The sequence below is a fragment of the Myxine glutinosa genome, chromosome 4, assembly GCF_964187855.1.
Source record: "Myxine glutinosa chromosome 4, kmMyxGlut1.1, whole genome shotgun sequence".
NCBI lineage: Eukaryota > Metazoa > Chordata > Myxini > Myxiniformes > Myxinidae > Myxine > Myxine glutinosa.
In genome coordinates this window covers 12084337-12104651 of record NC_136264.1, presented here as the reverse complement: position 1 = coordinate 12104651, position 20315 = coordinate 12084337, and the positions used below count along the sequence as shown (strand labels likewise).

Here is a 20315-nt window from a genome sequence, read left to right as displayed (position 1 = left end):
GAACTACCTTGCAGAGTCGGTAATGCTCCTGGTTCAAATCTTTGGGTTTCCTACAAGTATCACAGGTGCCAGTAGAGTGACACCCTATGGCCTATGCCATGGAAGTATGAATTCTAACAACAGAGCAGGACAGATGACAGCTTTGCTTAAATTAATATGCTTAGTTATAAGAATCAGCAGTTTCTTAAAATTTTCAGATTTCACTCCAGATTTTGCAGGTTATTCAGTCCACCAGCTAAGACCATCAAATAAGAAGACAAATTTTGATTATATACAGTCACGTGAAAAAGTAAGTACACCCCATGTAAAGTTTTGATTTTTTCAACATATTTCAACATACAGCTATTTGATCTTCATTTCAACAATATTGATAGATAAAGGTGATATAATATGACAAATATCATGAAACATTTACATTTTGTAGTCCATTGTATAATTTAAATAAACATAAATGCAAATTTCGCATGTGGAAAAAGTAAGTACACCCTTGGCTCTAATAAGTGGTATTTCCCCCTTTGGCAGAAACAACCTCAAGGAGGCGTTTCTTATAACTGTCTACCAGTCTCTGACATTGACTGGGAGAAATTTTTGCACACACCTCCGTGCAGAATTCTTTCAGCTGTGCGATGTTTGAGGGGATTCTTGCATGCACAGCTCGTTTCAAATCCCCCCACAACATCTCGATGGGATTTAGATCCGGGCTTTGACTTGGCCATTCCAGAACCCTCCATTTCTTTCTTTTCAGCCATTCCTTGGTGGATTTACTGGTATGTTTAGGGTCATTGTCATGTTGCAAGGTCCACCTTCGGTTGAGCTTCAACTTTCCGACAGATGGCCTCACATTATCCTCAAGCACCTTCTGGTACAATGAAGAATTCATAGTGGATTCTATGATGGTGAGCTGCCCAGGCCCTGATGCAGCAAAGCTGCCCCAAACCATAATATTTCCACCACCATGCTTTACAGTTGGTATCAGGTTCTTGTGGTCAAATGCTGTCTTTGGTTTTCGCCAAACATGTCTTCTGGTACTGTGGCCAAATAGCTCTACATTTGACTCATCTATCCAGAGCACAATGTTCCAGAAGTGCTGGTCTTTGCCTTGGTGTTCATTGGCAAACTTTAGTCTTGCCCTGATGTTCTTTCTGGACAGCAAAGGTTTCCTCCTGGCACACCTCCCATGTAGATCAAATTTGTGCAGCCTCTTTCTAATGGTAGACACGTGCACTTTGACATCAACAGTGGCAAGAGCTACCTGTAGGTCCCGTGATGACATTCTGGGGTTCTTCGAGACTTCTTTCAGCATCTTGCGGTCTGCTCTCGGGCCGAACTTCCTGGGGCGGCCTGGCCTGAACAAGTTGGCAGTTGTTTGGAATCTTCTCCACTTGTAGATGATCTTCCGGACAGTCGAATTATTGATTTCAAATTGTTTGGAGATCTTTTTAAACCCCTTCCCAGACTCGTAGGCATCTATAACCTTCTTTCTGAAGGCCTCGGAGAGCTCTTTTGATCTCGGCATGGTGACGCCGCACACTTCAACAACAAAGAGCAAACCAAACTAAATGTCTGAGGTTTAAATAAGACAGGTTCCTCCAAGATCCTCTCTGACGATGTTCTAATCATTTACATCTGAGCTGGTGCACCTGATTCTAATTTTAGGTATTTGAAGTAGTGATAAATGTAGGGCTGTACTTACTTTTTCCACATGCAAAATTTGCATTCATGTTCATTTAAATTATACAATGGACTACAAAATGTAAATGTTTCATGATATTTGTTATATTATATCACCTTTATCTATCAATATTGTTGAAATGAAGATCAAATAGCTGTATGTTGAAATATGTTGAAAAAGTCCAAACTTTACATGGGGTGTACTTACTTTTTCACATGACTGTAGGCCTGTGATTAGTCCTTGAGAGGCCATCGTGGAAAATAATGCATAAAAATTGCGCCAAGCACCTAATTCAAAAACTATAGCACCTCATCATCATTCATCATTCGACATAGGTATAAGCCCATGGTCGCCTCCTCAAATTATACAACACCGGAACCAATACAGCCGCTTTCGACACAACCCGTCTTTTCAGCGCTGCCAATTTAAGTTCAGTGATATTACACCCTGACCAATCTCAGATGTTGTCGTCCTACCGAACAACAACATCCCTCTGGAAAGCCATCCACGAAAGCTGCTGCCAATCCATCATGCCAAATCACATGGCTCAGTCATGCTGCCTTGCGATCCATCACATTGCTACTCCTGAAACACCATCAGTCACCCATCATCTCAATATAGCACCGACATACTATGGCATGTATAGCGATGTATACAGTGATTTGTAGGTATGAAGATCAGATATTCGATGTGAGGGAAGAAAGTGAAAAAAAATGTTTTGACTGTTTAATCGTGTAGAAACCGTTGCGGCCTGTTCCAGGGCAAAGCATTTTTGAGCAAGTCTAAACAAAGCTTAATAGTGGACTGACCAAGGATAAAGTCTGTTTTTGTTTTAATTAAATAAGACGGTTAAATTTTACCCATTTTACCAGTGGGTTTAAATTTACCAAAAGACCCAGTTTTCATCCATGCACTCCTGTAGAGTTCCCTTTGTAGGCGAGTAAAGTTTCGGGCCTCTAAATTGCATGGTTTTGCTGTTATGGAGGAGACGTACACACTAACTGACTGGCTGGCTGACTGACACACATTCTCTTTTATTATTATTATTATTTTATTATTGTTATTTTATTATTATTTATTATTTGTACTAGATTGGTTCCTTTGTCAAAGAAGAAAAAGTAATTATTTAACATTCACATTTACTATTCATTTCACAAGTGAAAGAATTTACTACCGGTAAATGTTTTGGGTTTATATAATGTATTTTTTTACAATTCAAGCACAAGTGTCATTAAAGTTTACAAGTGGTATGAATGTGTGTCTCAGTAAATGTTTATAGTTGTAAGATGACCTTCAACTGTTGTCTCTGATACTATTTACTTGTACTTAGAATGGCAATATTCTTTATCAGATGATGTTTTTGTGGCAGATAAAGAAGACGGAGAAGACAAAAACACCATCTTTAATGCCTGCACCTGATTTATTTAGAGAGATACTTGTCCCCAACATGCAAGTTATTCCAGGTAGGTACAATTACAGATAACGGACTGTGAGGATGATTATGGTGGTTTTATTTATATATATTTATATATATATATATATATATATAAAAAAAAAATATATATATATATATATATATAAATAAATAAATATATATATATATATATATATATATATATATATATATATATATATATATATATATATATATATATATATATATATATAGTATATATAATATATATATATATATATATATATATATATATATATATATATATATATATATATATATATATATATATATATTGTTACGGAATCGGGGGACGGCACTCCCCTTACCGAGGGGGATTTAATCCCCTCGTCTTTTTAAGCTGGCTGTCCGACCGGTCCTGGTACTTGTAACGCTCTTTTGCGGGGTGGGATTGATCAGGGTTATTGGTCCAGGTATAAGCCCGAATACCTTTATCAATCCCTCCGCAAAACAGGGAGACAAGTACCGCTCGAATCCTGGACAAGATGGTATTTTGCCGAGCGGTTTAGCAGTCCGGAATCCGAGCCGTTAGCAATAGACTAAACCCGATTAAAAGCGGTTCTGCCGAAATCGCGCCATAGGTACTCAATTGGGAAAAGACAAAGACAATCGGACGAGAATGAAAACCAAGAATAAGGAGGAACAGGTATTTATCATTAATTATGTACAAAACCAAAGAAACCAAAAGAGAAACGAAAGCGATATACAGAAGAAGAAGAAGAAGACACAGCGCAAATCCTTATACAAGCTTAATTATGGAACCCCAGACAACACAGACAGCACAAACTCACGTACACGAATGGGGAATTGCAGGCAGGAATGAATGGCTGGAAGGAGAAGGTTCAGGTCCATGCAGAACGGCAGGGCTGGAAGCGAGCAGCCGCCGACTTCCCGCACTCGGGTTCACACGGCAGGGCTGCTCGAAACAGCGTGTCAGCGCTTCACGCGGCAGGGGCTGTTTGAAGCAGCGTCTCGTAGCTTCACGCGGCAGGGGCGACTCTCTTGAACCTTCTTTGTCCAACTCCAAAAACCTTGCGCGTCTCTCTGGTGCGGGCCTCGCCCCCAGGGTTTTATAACCACGCCCGTGGAACTTTCTTGAACCTGCCAGATCTTTCTTACCACGCTCTCTCAAGCCATGCCCACTGAGCCCTGGTTGGTCGGCAAGGGCTCGCTGACTCCACCTCTTCGTGACGAGGTGGGGCCACGCCCGTGCTGTGGCGGCTCCGCCCACCTTCTTCTCCAATCCTGGCCTCGTGGGCAATGGAGGTTTGGTGGTGAAGAAAACAGCCCAATGCAACGGCGGCAAACGCCGCCGAAAACAGCCCAAATGTCACTGGCACTTGGCAGAGGCGATTGGGGAAAATTGAAAGGGGAACTATCTTATTTGTTTGATGCAACGTAGAGTCACTATTGGAAACACAGCCTTACCTGAAACACATAATAATGATATAACTACGAAAAGGGCCTATGATTCGCTACGTGTTGCAATGTGGACTAACTAGGGTGCAATTATTTCAATTAACAGCCAATTAAGGGGAAATGTACACAGGGGTTATTTATAAGGGAATTTACTACTAAATTTACATGTGAAGGTTCTAAAAACCGCAACACAGCACCCTCATTCCTCACGGCACTTCTTGGGCCGACAAAACATTAAACTTAATGTGACACGTAGGTGTAATATCCCTCTACTATTAACCTTGCCCTTGAGTGCGACAGTTTTAAAACACAATTAAGTATGTCCCGCCTGCTATGTTGCATCCTGCCTAACAGATTCGCACCCACAATTAACCGAATTGCGGAATTGTTTTCAAACTAAACATTTACGGTGGGGAGCATTATTTACACGACACTATTTGTATTTACAAAACTGCAAACCCAGGACCTGTCATTCTCTTGGAAACAACAAGAATCCTGTGGGAGGGAGGAAAGAGCATGCGCTGCATCGATACACCACCTCACATGCCCGGGGATGCAGAATTTTATTGTAATGCATCCCCGAGCATGCAAGCACCAAAGCACCAATCATAAGCACCAATCAAGCACCATCCGGTGCTACATTGCACATACAATAAAAACAAACTGCTGGTCTTGTTCTTGTTCTGCTCCCTCTGCTGGCCGATGTTCTTGATGTTGTTCTTCTTGTGTGACTTGCTGCCTATTTGCACCATAATAAAAAAAGCACAGAACGTGTTCATTGTTTTTATTTATGGCCCACAGGGGCCAACTATGGGTGGTCCACCTGTAGGGCAAAAGGGGGGCCACCTCTCCATGGTCCGCAAGCAAGATCTTCCTGGGCCATCGTGGCCGGTCCCAGCAGAGGGGTCATGCCACAAACGTGTGGTCCATAAGTGTGGTGCTCGGCCACAGAACCGTGGTCCATATGGTGGTGCATGGCCGCAAGACGTGCGGTCCATAAAGTGGTGCATCGATCCAGGCAGCTGGCAGCGGGGGCTCGGGCACACAAATGCGGCACCCGCATGCTCTCCCTCAGTGCCCAGAGAGCACGGTCCATGGGGGGGGGGGGGGGAGGAAGACAAAGCAGAGTCAGCGAGGGCAAGGGCGCAAGGGTACACATCAATAAAGGCAATGCAGAGGTGAGGTGCGCCTGGAGATTGAGCGGAGAAAGCTCGTCCCTAACGTACGTCACCCCCCCCTGTCACCTACTCTACCCTCGCCCCTTACCCCGTATCTACACAACAATTTACACATTCACAAATTCGTCACTCCGTCTCGTCTCCCCATATCTCCCCTAATACCAAATTCGTTACCAATCCCTCGAACCAAATTTGCCATCAATTCAAATTCCTCATCAATTCCTCATAAGGAGGAAGAGATGGAACAACCAGCACAATGTCTCACCCACGTCATGATGTGTCTCACATTCCCAAAAACATTTGCACAAAAATACCAAACCATGGTGTGGAGTTCCGTCGTCACCCCAGGTGAGTGGATGTAGATGGTGCGAGGAGATTCCAATGCTAACTACTTCCTAAATAACATTAACACACTTTACACTACCCGGGGTCTTTCCCTGCAAAACCATTGGCCATCTTACTCAATGCGGTTCGAAAAACCAATTCCCACTGACCATCTGTGGCGCTCACCAATTTGGGGTCTCACTCCCCCGATTCAACTCCCTGTGCCCTCGCACAATTTCGGGGCTGAGTCGTGTGGCTCCCCTAGCAGGTCTACTCACCTGCACACCTCCGCCACTACAGTTGCCTCCGAGCTTACCTACTCCTTATCATAACCTAACTGGGGGAAGGCCCTCCCTGGCACTTACCCCCTCGGTGCCCTCTCTGGCACTGGGATACCCGGGTCCGTCCACCGGATCCTCGGGCCCCACTCACAACTCTACCGGCTCACAGAGCCCACCTGCGGCCTCACCTGGCCGACATCCTCACAGTGGCGGAGTGCCCATTCAACTACACACACTAACAGGCCACACGCCCAGCCATTTCCACTTCACTAATGCACCCATCCAAACACCATTCTACCACACGCACCACAGATGCCAATATCCACCACAATTTACCTATACCCTCTACCTAACTCTTAAACTACCCTCCCCGGGTATTCGTGAAAGGGGGTCCATCCTCCCCATTCACTCCTCCTGCACCAACCACTCCACTCCACGTTTTCCACCATAATCACTCCACACCATCCATTCCATACTCCATGTATCCCAGACCAATCATTTCATCCAACCATTCTCCACACACCTGTGCTTCACTTGCACACCTGTGCTCACACACACCTAGTGGCTCTTGCCCCCTCCTTTCCTCCCAGGCTTCTTCATTCACTACAATACAACTCACAATCGCCTCACACTTTTCACAATATGCTGCTCCATCACCTCCTTCACACACACGGCACCATTCACGAGCATTGCCTCATTTGCTCAACACAAAGATTCTCACACACAAGGCATCATCTGATCTACCTGGTGCCCTCCTAAAACTCGCGCTTCCCAGTCGCCCCTTATATTATTGCGCTCCCTCGTCATTATCATCCAACTAATCTACCTACGTCCCCTACTACAGGTATCATGTCGCTACTTAACGCTACCGTTACCTATTGTCATTTCTAGGTCCCTATACAATTATCCAAACCCTCCCTCGGCGAGCTTACACTGCCAAACCCCATAACTAATGCTCATGTGCCCGGATATGTGAGGGATGGCAGAGTTGCCATTCCTCCACATCACCATCACCAATCAAATTTTGCCCATCACGCCAATTAATTTACCCATCAAATTTTGCCAATCAAATTTCACTGCTAATCATATTCCCTATCCCTACTCGTCCATTATTCTGAGCCTCGGTACGGAGAATTACATTTTCAAAGCTCGGCTTCGCAAAGCCGAGCAATGAATGCGGGTGGTCTGTCTACTGCGGTTGTGTCCGTCCGGCATTCGGTCCAGGGGAGGAGGTTTACCCGGCCAGAGATTCCAAGGTCCACCTCGGCGCGGAGCCTTCCGGTCACCCGCCCGATGGCCCAATCTCGCCCGGCCGGAACGCCGCAACCACAAGGGGTCGTCGTCCCGACCCTTCCTACCTTCCCTCGCACCGGGCCGCCTGTTCCGCTTAGCAGAGCGTGGACGCGACCATGCAGGGCGAGGCCCGGCCTGGGTCGCGCATGGCGGTTCTTTTGAAACCGCCGTGATTACGACCCCCGCTGGTTCCCGCAGCACCCACAGCCCGGCACGGACCGAGGGCTCGCGTCGGCTAAACGTCGGTCTAACCGCTGCTCCGTTTAGCGTCGATGCTCCCCGTACATACTCACACCACTCGTTCCTTTTCCTCCTCACACATCCAGGTGTCTCCATACACTTCGTTATTGTACTTCCTCTTACACCCCACCCAGGTACACTCATTCCGCTGAAAGACTTCGTTACACACATGACCACCGCACACCTTGGCACACACTCGTCGTTCGCACACTTCAACACACCTCTTCGCGCCCACTCCTCGGTCACATCCTCTGTGACAACCATGGGTGTGCACTCTTTTGTACACCCAATCACGCGCATCACCACCAACTCAGGTGTGCATTCCCACACGCGTTCAACCATTCCAGGTGTGCATTCTTCCATTCCAGGTGTGCATTCCTTCTCACCTGCCACAACCAACTCGTACTCCATGTCACTCTCACCACCACACTCTGTCATGCATTTACCCTCACTCTCGACAGCACACTCACTCCTTGGCGCACACTTTTTCCTCACACACCCCATAGTCGGACACCCTTGCACACCTCCTCTTTCCACACACTCTGCACCAGTCGCACACCTCACCAACAGCCTTTCACGAACGCCCGGGTCTAGACCAACACCCAAGCTCACTGAATCTCCCCTCACACCATATACATTCCCGAGCATATCGCCACTCACCTCGGCACCTCTTCTCTTCCGCTCCTACTCCGCCACCTGCAAACTCTTTATTTGGTCAGTAAGCACATCATCACGCTGTGAGCACAAACCTTGCACCAATTCCATCACCTCCTCCTTTATCTCCTTTTTAGTCTCCCTCCATCTCTTCTTAATTTCACTTACCCCCTCTTCCACTTCCTCTAATTTTTGTCTCACCTCCTTTATTTCCTGGTGCGCCCCTTCAATTTCTCCCTCTAAGGCCACCTCGGTCGTTTCGATGTGTGTTCTGACTTCCCGTTCCTTCGTCTCCATTGTCTCTGTCACCGCGTCCAACCTCTTTGTCAACCCCTCGTGTACCATCTGACATTTCTTCTTTGTCGCCATTAATTCCTTCTTTATCTCCTTTTGCGTCGCTTTCAACCCTCCTATTACCGCCGTGTTCTTTCCACCTGCTCCCCTAACTCCTTTTGTCCCACTGTCAGCTGCTCTACTCCCCGCGTCAGGTCTTCTATGCCCCCCTGTAACCTAGCCGTACTGTTCCTCACCTCTTTCTCCATGCGCTCCTCACCCCGCTTTACCTCCTCGCGTACCCCCGCGACCTATTCGCCCACTCCGCGCCTTATATCCTCCCCCATCTCTCCCATCTCTTTGGTAGATGCCACCCTCATCTGCCGCAAATCATTCCTTTGGGCATCCAATTTGGTTTCTAACCCGATTTTTACCTCCTCTATCTGATCCCCCATTTGTTTAATTTCCCGGGCGGATTGCTCCCCTATTTCCCTCAATTTGCCTTCTATATTGTTTTCTAACCCCTCTAACCCATTCTTCACCCTTTCCCTATTGTCTTCCTGCGCTGCCATCCTATTTTCCAACCCCGTTAACCCATTCTTCATTTCCCCAATTTGATTACCCACGTCCTCCAGTTGGCCCCCCAATTTACCTTCCAGCCCTTCCAACCTGTTGTCTAACCCCTCAAATTTGTTGTCTAAACTCTCAAATTTGTTGTCTGAACCCTCAAATTTGGCTTCTAGCCCCCCCGATTTGATTTCCCATGTCATGTCTCAACTCCCCAATTTGGTTACTGGTACCCCTTGCTTCGTCCCTCATTGCTCCCATCATTCTGCTTTCCAATCCTTCAATTTGACTTCCCATTTCTGCCCTTGATTTGTCCCCTGACTCGGCCAAAAGGGCCCTTATTTGCTCCATGAATAGGCCCCAGTCCATCGGCGCCGCGAGCGCGACTGCTGCGGTCACGTGCGCGGCGCCATTTGGTGCTGCAACCTCGTGCGAAGCGCCGCCATCTCGTGCGCCTGCCACCCCCTCTACCACATCCTCATCGCGTTCCTCCTCCAATTCCTCCCTGGGGTCCTGGGCTGCCTCTATCCCTTCTTCTTCTACCCCCACCGGCATCCGACCGCCTTGATCATCCATGGCACGACTTAATTTGGGATATTAATAAAAATTTTGGCCGCTCCAAATTTTGACCAAATTTTTCGATGTTCTTAAAAATTTGGTTCGGGTCCAAATCCCACTCCTGACACCAATTGTTATGGATTCAGGGGACGGCACTCCCCTTACTGAGGGGTGTTTAATCCCCTCATCTTTTTAAGCTGGCCGTCCGACCGGTCCTGGTACTTGTAACGCTCTATTGCGGGGTGGGATTGATCAGGGTTATTGGTCCAGGTATAAGCCCGAATACCTTTATCAATCCCTCCGCAAAACAGGGAGACAACTACCGCTCGAATCCCGGACAAGATGGTATTTTGCCGAGCGGTTTAGCAGTCCGGAATCCGAGCCGTTAGCAATAGACTAAACCCGATTAAAAGCGGTTCTGCCGAAATCGCGCCACAGGTACTCAATTGGGAAAAGACAATGACGATCGGACGAGAATGAAAACCAAGAATAAGGAGGAACAGGTATTTATCATTAATTATGTACAAAACCAAAGAAACCAAAAGAGAAACGAAAGCGATATACAGAAGAAGAAGAAGACACAGCGCAAATCCTTATACAAGCTTAATTATGGAACCCCAGACAACACAGACAGCACAAACTCACGTACACGAATGGGGAATTGCAGGCAGGAATGAATGGCTGGAAGGAGAAGGTTCAGGTCCATGCAGAACGGCAGGGCTGGAAGCGAGCAGCCGCCGACTTCCCGCACTCGGGTTCACACGGCAGGGCTGCTCGAAACAGTGTGTCAGCGCTTCACACGGCAGGGGCTGTTTGAAGCGGCGTCTCGTAGCTTCACGTGGCAGGGGCTGTTTGAAGCAGCGTCTCGTAGCTTCACACGGCAGGGGCGACTCCCTTGAACCTTCTTTGTCCAACTCCAAAAACCTTGCGCGTCTCTCTGGTGCGGGCCTCGCCCCCAGGGTTTTATAACCATGCCCGTGGAACTTTCTTGAACCTGCCAGATCTTTCTTACCACGCTCTCTCAAGCCATGCCCACTGAGCCCTGGTTGGTCGGCAAGGGCTCGCTGACTCCACCTCTTCATGACGAGGTGGGGCCACGCCCGTGCTGTGGCGGCTCCGCCCACCTTCTTCTCCAATCCTGGCCTCGTGGGCAATGGAGTTTTGGTGGTGAAGAAAACAGCCCAATGCAACGGCGGCAAATGCCGCCGAAAACAGCCCAAATGTCACTGGCACTTGGCAGAGGCGATTGGGGAAAATTGAAAGGGGAACTATCTTATTTGTTTGATGCAATGTAGAGTCACTATTGGAAACACACCCTTACCTGAAACACATAATAATGATATAACTACGAAAAGGGCCTATGATTCGCTACGTGTTGCAATGTGGACTAACTAGGGTGCAATTATTTCAATTAACAGCCAATTAAGGGGAAATGTACACAGGGGTTATTTATAAGGGAATTTACGACTAAATTTACATGTGAAGGTTCTAAAAACCGCAACACTATAAAAAATATATATATACTGAAACGCAAAAGAAACTTACCACCTTTGAAACCTTTAAATATCAACAATAACACTGCGTGTAGTAAATGTGTGAACTTATTTGTGGACAATAGTGTCCTCACTGTCAGACAAAACGGTCATGGATGGTCACTTGAACCTTCAATGGTCACTTCATAGCACAGCTGTTGAACACCCGTTTTGACTGTCAGTGATTAGCCAAGGGGTACGGGATGATTTTAATGAGCTGCACGTGATGTCTTGATATTGGCTTTAAAAAGGCCAGTGCAAAATGGGCATTTTGACCAAAAAATTTGACCATTTTGACCAACTTCAAAAAGACCGAAAATGCAAAAGAAACTTATCACTTGTTTGAAATGTAATAAAATTGTAACAGTTCAAAATAAAACAAACCAACAATTGCTAATTGAAACATTGGCATTTTATTGATGACATGTCAAGTTTTTGACCAAGATACACCATCTCATCAGTTTGTTCTACAGTACAGAACAGCACAGGGTGCAATGTCAGTCCCCTTTCAATAGCGTGTGTGGCCTACATTGTTTTGGATACAGGCAGTGCATCGTCGGCGTATACTGCCTACCAGTCTTTGGATGGATTGCTGCTGGATTCTGTCCCACTCAGTCCTCAATGTCTGAAGCAGCTCTGCCCATGTCCTGGCCCTGCCAACTACGCGTCTCCCAAGCTCATCCCACAGGTGCTCTATGGGATTCAGGTCAGGGGAGAACGCAGGCCACTGCATGGTGTTGATGTTCTCGCCTTGGAGAAATGCAGTGGTAAAGCGAGCAGCATGGGGACGAGCATTGTCATGCTGAAAGGTTCTCAGTTCTGGGTGGTCTAGCAGGAATGGCAGCAGATGAGGTCGCAGGATGTTATCCACATACCGCTGGGTGTTAAGATTCCCATCCACAACCACCAGTGGCATCCTGTACCGGCCTGATATGGCGGCCCACACCATCACACTTGGGCCACCCCACCTGTTGGCTTGACGCACGCAACAATCGGCATATTGCTCGCCAGTTCTTCTCCAGACACGCTCACGCCCATCAGGACTGTCCACACAGAACCTTGACTCATCGCTGAAAGCGACCTCGTTCCACTGCGCCAAGGTCCACCGCTGATGCTCCTGGCACCATCTCTGTCGGTTGCGGCGATGGGCAGCCATCATCACGGGGCCTCTGTATGGTCTTCTGGCAGTCAGACCATAGTCATGCATTCGTCTTCGTGCAGTATCATTGGAGATCCATGGTTTGCATGCCCCGGAGTTTCTGCCGCAGTGCGGGATGCTGGACGGAATCGATCCCGCAGGTGACTTCGGACCATCTGCCTGTCCTGCCTTGCAGTGGTGACTCTTGGCCTCCCTGATCGAGGTCTGTCATCTGCAGAGTTGTGGAGGGTGTCTCTGTCCACCAGGGCCGATATCGTCTGGTGTGAACAGCCAAGGCGACGTGCCACCTCACGGTAGCTCAGTCCGCCTTGCAGCATGCCCAGGGCACGCTGCCGTTTATCCCTTGACAATCGTGGCATGTTGATTGAAATGCCAATTTTGCACTGGCCTTTTTAAAGCCAATATCAAGACATCACGTGCAGCTCATTAAAATCATCCCGTACCCCTTGGCTAATCACTGACAGTCAAAACGGCTGTTCAACAGCTGTGCTATGAAGTGACCATTGAAGGTTCAAGTGACCATCCGTGACCGTTTTGTCTGACAGTGAGGACACTATTGTCCACAAATAAGTTCACACATTTACTACACGCAGTGTTATTGTTATTATTTAAAGGTTTCAAAGGTGGTAAGTTTCTTTTGCGTTTTCGGTCTTTTTGAAGTTGGTCAAAATGGTCAAATATTTCGGTCAAAATGCCCATTTTGCACTGGCCTTTTTAAAGCCAATATCAAGACATCACGTGCAGCTCATTAAAATCATCCCGCACCCCTTGGCTAATCACTGACAGTAAAAACAGCTGTTCAACAGCTGTGCTATGAAGTGACCATTGAAGGTTCAAGTGACCATCCATGACCATTTTGTCTGACAGTGAGGACACTATTGTCCACAAATAAGTTCACACATTTACTACACGCAGTGTTATTGTTGATATTTAAAGGTTTCAAAGGTGGTACATTTCTTTTGCGTTTCAGTATATATATATATATATATATATATATATATATATATATATATATATATATATATATATATATATGTATATATATATATATATGTATATATATATATATATGCAGACTTGGCATTTAATATGGAATATTTTTTTTTTCTTGACTTGGTTTTACTTTCTGAACTCGGTATATCAATCTGGTGAGTTTCTTTTATGCTTCTGTGATTTATTTGTTAAAAGAACCATGTCACTGATTGTCTGTCGCAGCAAGAAGTCAATATCAGGATTATATCACAGGTGGCGTGACAAAATGTAAGGACAGGTACATTTGACGATTGGCTTCACAATCGGGTATATAAGGGTTGTTGTGTTCTGTATTCGTGTAAAACAACTGCTGCACATCTACAAAAGTTATTGCCGCTTCCCCTGGAGATGGTCCATCAACTCGACAATGCTGTTTGTCAGTGAGTGGTGGCTTTACGAAATTCCGGCATGAAACAGCGTGTTATTGCTTGGCAGTATGGCATCACTCAAGGTCAGGTGTCAAATATCCTGAAACGAAATGCTCAGAGGGGTGTCCCTACTCCAATACCGAGGCCAGGACGTCCCCGCAGAACCACAAGGAGGGATGATCGCCAGCTGCACCGGTTAGTCCGCAATGGCTGTACCAAGTCAGCTAATCGGCTTAGGGCTGAGTGGCAGCAACTGACAAATGTGCCTGTATCCAGAAGGCTAGTCAACCAACGACTGGTTCAAGCAGGCTATCGTGCCAGGCATCCCCTGAGAAAGCCACGTCTGACCAGACAACACCGCCAGCGCCGATTGGAGTGGGCCAGAGAGCACCGTCAATGGCAGCCAGGACACTGGAATCACGTGATCTTCAGTGACGAGTCTAGATTTCTGGTCTATCGTCAAAATGGCCACGTCCGAGTGTGCAGACAAGTGCATGAAGCCTACAACGAAGATTGTATGTATGTATGTATGTATGTATGTATGTATGTATAAAAATTACCAGAAGAGACAGAGCATGAAAGTTTTAAGGCTGCAAAGAAAGAGGTAGCAAAGGTGCAGGAGGCATATAGGAAAATGTTCGGAGAACGCTTGGATTCTTAAGAGGGTCAGAGAGCGGTATTCAGGACTGCAAAGCAGATAGCGAAAGAGAGGTGTGATGTGATGGGGGTGAGTTGCTCGAAGGATGAAGTGGAACAAATCGTTGTGGACCCAGATGGAATTAAAGGAATATGGAAGAGATAGATGGAAATGCTGTTGAATGCAGAGAATGATTGGGATGGCAACATAGAGAGTAACCCAGTTTTAGGACCGGCAGAGAAGAAAACTGAGAAGGAAGTTGAGGAAGCGATAAAAGCAATAAAAAAAATAAAAAAATAAAAAAGCGATAAAAGCAATGAAGATTAGAAAAGCGGGAGGGCCGACGGGAGTTGTGGGAGATATGTCGAAGGCAGCGGGAAGTTGGATGTGAAGAGAATGACAGAGATCTGTAATCTGGTGGTGAAAGAAGGCCGCATTCCAGTGGATTGGGAACTGAGTACCCTCGTCCCTCTATACAAGGGAAAGGTGACCCTCTGGACTGTGGCTCGTATCGAGCGATAAAGTTATTCGAGCATGGAATGAAGGTATTGGAAAGGGCGTTGGAGAAGAGGATAAGGAAGAAAGTGAAGATTGACGAAATTCAGTTTGGATTTATGCCAGGAAGAGGAATGACAGACGCGCTCTTTATTGTGAGGCAGTTGCAGGAGAAGTACATGGAGAAGAGGAAGAAGTTGTTTCTTGGGTTTGTTGATATGGAGAAAGCATTCGATATGGTTCCACGCGAAGTAGTGACATGGGCATTGAGGAAGTTAGGAGTGGAGGAATAGTTTATCAGAGTAGTGAGGGCAATGTACAAAAGACCGCGCACAGCTGCAAGGACGAAGCATGGGAACAGTGGTGAGTTTGAGGTGAAGGTGGGAGTGCATTGGTGGTCAGTACTAAGTCCACTACTATTTGTAACTGTGATGGAGGTGCTGGCTCGGAACGTAAAGGAGGGTTTACCGTTTGAGTTGTTGTATGCAGATGATCTGGTGTTGATTGAGGAGAGTATGGATGGACTGAAGGAGAAGATGAACAAGTGGAAGGAATATATGGAGACAAAAGGTCTGAAGGTGAATATCGCAAAGACGAAGGTGATGGCAAGTGGTAAAGCATGTGGTGAGGTGGAACGAACTGGGAAGTGGCCGTGTGCTGTGTGCAGGAAGGGTGTCGGAGTGAACTAGATTCAATGTACAATGTGCGCTGAGTGGGTTCATCAAAAATGTAGTGGTCTGAGAGGGTCATTAACCAGTGTGGCAGCTACATTCAAGTGTAAGGTGTGCACAGAGGGAGCTGCAGATGGAGGAAATGTTGAGTTGGATCTTAGAGACGGCATGAAGCTGGAAGGTGTGAAAACATTTTGCTAACTAGGAGACATGCTGAATGGAGAAGGTGGATCAGACTCGGCGACGGTTGCTCGAGTGAGATGTGCATGGAAGAAGTTTCGGGAACTGAGTGGCGTGCTGATGAGGAGTGGAGTGTCGTTGAAGCTGAAGGGAAAGATGTATGCTGCATGTGTGAGAAGTGTTATGATTTATGGGAGTGAGACATGGGTCATGAATGTAGAGCAGCAACGAAGGCTGGAAAGGGTGGAAATGTGAATGGTTCGGTGGATGTGTGGAGTATCGTTGAGAGAGAGGAAGACAAATGATGAATTGTGAAAAATGATGGGAAAAGAGCTTGTGATTGATGCTGTGAAGAGAAACAGGTTGAGATGGTTTGGTCATGTGTCGAGGAAGGATGAAAGTGACTGGTTAAGAAGAGTGATGGAAATGAATGTAGAAGGAATTAGAGGATGGGGAAGACCGAGAAAGACTTGGCTAAAGGTGGTGGAAGAAGAAATGTGGGCAAGGGGGTTAACAAGGGGAGATGTAGAAAATAGGGCAAAATGGAGAAGATTGTCATGGATCTTCCCCCCGCTCTAGCAAGGCTTTCCCCCGCTCTAGCAGGGAAAATTGCCTTAAAATGCCTGTTGTTGTTGTTGTTGTTATTGTTGTATACATAATGTACATATATAAATATATATAAATCTCTGAGGATATCCCAAAGACTCAATACCTCAGTGGGCTGTCACCACGTAAGTGATGAGGTCCGTGGGTTCGAGGCCTGGGTTGAGTAAGAATTTTTTCACACTTGCCTTATACAGGAATTTATTCCTGTTTGTTAAAATATATATTTGTATACAGAGTCAAGGCTCTTGGAAGAGCTAGTACTGATACATTGAACTGATCAGGACACAACATGACAAAAGGAACAATAGAGAGAGGGGGAATCATGAATAGCAGAGTAGAAGGCCAAGACAGAGGGAGGTGGACAAACAATGGGTGTGGGGAGGAATGGGGGCAGGAGAGCATGCAAGTGGACCAGGTAGATACAGAAGGAACTCTCAGTGACTGTAATTATTAATATATTATTGATAATTCTCTTCACTTGCAAGAAAACACGGTTAAGTTATCATTCATTCCACTCTAGGCACAGTAGCGAATATACTCGTCAAGAATGGATGATGGGATGGTATGAGATGTGATAGGAGAGGGTGACCTTAGAACAACAACAATCACATAATGGATGGTAACATAAGCACCACACACTCAGCTGATATACTCAAGGACAGGTGATGGGATGGTATGGGATTTGATGGGAGAGCAATGCAATACCAACAACTAGATGGTATTCATAGAATACTTACCCTGCGCAGTCAACTTGGTGTGAGCCAACTCTTCTATTTTTGAACGTTTCTTTTTTTTTGATCCAATGGGGCTGCCAAACCACGTGAGCGATGACATCATAAATTTATGTTCTCTAAATAATTGTCGCATAGATCATGCTCAATAAATTTCAAACTGATCAGACAAAGCGTTGTCCCTGTCGAATTATGACGTCATAATTATGGCACCAATGACGTCATCGTTAACAACACCTATTCCCCATATGGAGTTATTTACAATGAGCCACGTTTCAATTTTTAAAATGCTGACATGGCACACACTTTACTTTCCTGAAATGCAGACACAAATGTTATATTTTCGTCAAAAATAGTCAGAATTTCGCCAAATTTGTTTTGGTCGTGTGTTAATATACCTCAGCGATCGACAAATCTGAAATCAGAATTTTATTTGAGGTCAAAATGACCCCGTGAGGTCGCTCCATACTTTTCCTGCTCGTCATGTGCAGCGTGATAATGAATTCCATGCCCATACTAGATGACTTCTTCTTCACGCAATAACAACTTCTGGCTTCCAGACCGTACATCCAATCCTCTTGAAATTTTGCACACATGTTACACTTCATTACCTCTAATATAATATAAAGTTACACGTCGATCAATGAAGCGGTTCAATAGTTATAAAAAAAAAAATTCGTTTCATTATTTGTATCTGCAAAACCACGTGACCTATCGCAAATTTCAATACAAAAGGTCATTTTAGTAGACCGATATGCTGAACACATCTGTGAAGTTTCCCCTCGACAGGATCAAAAATGAGGGGGGAGCTAGGTTTTAAAAGTTTATGCTTAAAAACGTCATAACTCCGAAACCATGGGACGCATGACGTCATGCTCGCTGACTTTTTTGTTCGTCATGGGTATGTGACTCTGCCTGCAAAGTTTGGCCTCGATCTGTTCAGTCGTTTAGGAGATCATTTGATTTTAGTGGTTTTTCACTCAAAACAATATGGCGTCCGAACCACGTGACCAACGACGTCATTATAGTTTTATTTCCGCATAAATTTATACCGAGAAGATGCTCAAGAAATTTCATCCTGATCGGATAAAGTTTTTTTACTTGTCGAATTATGACGTCATAACGGCGGCACCTATGACGTCATCATTCACATATGATATTCCGCCTGGAGAGTTATTTGTGATGAGACCTGTGTCAATTATTTCTGTGCAGCGGTTTTTGAGATATAGAGGTGCAAAGTTTTTTGGTTTTTCCAAGGTGGCACCCATACCACGTGACCGGTGACGTCATAATACTCATTAAAATATTCTACAGGAGGAGTCCCTCCTATGGTGAAAATGTACTTTTAGCTGGGAGGAACAAAATCAATGGAGGAGTTGGTGGTAAATTCAAATACCATAAGCAGAATTGTTCGACGTTGTTAATTGGGCCTACACAGTTTGATGGCAATGCACGATGCAGTGAGAGAGGGGATGGGAAACTAAAATAGAAATAGAGACAGATGGACGGCCACCATACTTTTCTTTATTTGGATGATGGATCTCAGATTCATTGCAAGCTTTTCCCCAATAAACTTCTGATAATATTTACTTCAGTGCAAGAATTTACAACATTGATACAATACAATACAATACAATTGATACAATACAATTTACAAGATAATATTTACAACCCTGGTGTTGGGCTAGCAGCTAGGGTGCCAGCTTAGGATACCTAGGATCCTGGGTTCGAATCCCGGTCGATCGCTGAATTAGCGCCAGGGGGGTTGACTCAGCCTGTCGTCCTTCTGAGGTCGGCTAATTGAGTACCAGTTCACTGGTAAATTCCCTGCTTGTCGTTAAAGGCGGCAAAAAGGGTTGGCATCAGGAAGGGCATCCGGCCATAAAAACATTGCTTCAAAAAGGGGACAAAAAACAACAACCACGGTTCCCGAAAAAGGCCAACCCCTGCTTTGCGGGGAAAAATGGCCTCTGAAGGTGGTTATTTTTTTTTTTATAGTGCAAGAAGGTATTTCCTTACAGCTTTTTGCTTTTACTTGCAGTTGAAACCGAAGCTGCCTACCTTGGTCAAGTGAATCTTCTTCTTTGTCAGAGGCCGTTAATGAATTCTCAAGAAGCAGAGGCAATGGATCTGTTTCCCGGACAAACGCGCTTGCACCATTCGAACACCACCGATGACAAGAACGTAACGATTGCAAGACATTTGCGTGGTGCCCTGGGTCCTTTATGGGCTATTCCACAAGAACATCTTTCCCTGAGAATGCTTTTGGGACAAGGGGAGTTTGGGAAGGTTTGGGCAGCAAACATTCTGGGAGCTCCACTTCGTGGCCATTCCTTGGTGGCTGTGAAGGTCCTGAAAGGTGAATTTGATTACAATTATTCATTTATTTCTACATTTACTTAAATAAATGTGCTTGATGAATCGATTATGTTTTTGTTTTTAATATTAATTTTTATTCTCACTTTTTTTTTACAGTTGAGCAATCTGTGCTACCTATGGAGGTGAATTTCTGGCATGAAGTGCGGTTGATGACTATGCTCAGCCGCAACGTCAACGTCATCGGCTTTCTTGGTTACAGTCAATCATCAGATGGTAACTGATCATATTATGCTTTCAATGTACATACGATCATATCGTATAATATTAGTACCTTGCAAGGAGTACCTTGCAAGTATTAGTACCTTGCAAAGGCAAGAGGAGGGTTTCTTCTTTAACAAAGTTACCAATTTCTAATAATAAACGAGAATGTGTGTCAGTCAGTCAGACAGTCAGTTAGTTAGTGTGTGTGTCTCCTCCATAACTGCAAAACCATGAAACCGAGCAGCCCAAATCTTTGCAGGTCTACTAAGGGAACTCCAAAGGAGTGCATGAATTAAAATTTGATGTTTGGGTACATTTAAACACCCCTTTTCAAGATAATTAGCCGGCTTATTTAATTGAAACAAAAACGGGCTTTATTCTTGGTCAGCCC

The 20315-nt window shown here is 45.4% G+C and overlaps 1 protein-coding gene and 1 long non-coding RNA gene across 6 annotated transcripts in view; one reads left to right on the top strand and one right to left on the bottom strand.

The window, feature by feature from the left end:
* The window catches only part of LOC137424434 (tyrosine kinase receptor Cad96Ca), a 50388-nt gene that overhangs the window by 14896 nt on the left and 15177 nt on the right, over positions 1 to 20315 (top strand). For all 5 annotated transcript variants that reach the window (XM_068111885.2, XM_068111884.2, XM_078775466.1 and 2 more), the window contains 3 exons: positions 3042 to 3135; positions 19386 to 19703; positions 19820 to 19936. In XM_068111885.2, the coding sequence (XP_067967986.2) occupies positions 3042 to 3135; positions 19386 to 19703; positions 19820 to 19936 (529 nt within the window). The remainder of the gene's footprint in view (positions 1 to 3041; positions 3136 to 19385; positions 19704 to 19819; positions 19937 to 20315) is intronic.
* The window catches only part of LOC144891680 (uncharacterized), a 38790-nt gene that overhangs the window by 15351 nt on the left and 3124 nt on the right, over positions 1 to 20315 (bottom strand). Inside the window, exon 2 of the long non-coding RNA XR_013623022.1 lies at positions 17351 to 17421. This is a non-coding gene — a long non-coding RNA (uncharacterized LOC144891680). The remainder of the gene's footprint in view (positions 1 to 17350; positions 17422 to 20315) is intronic.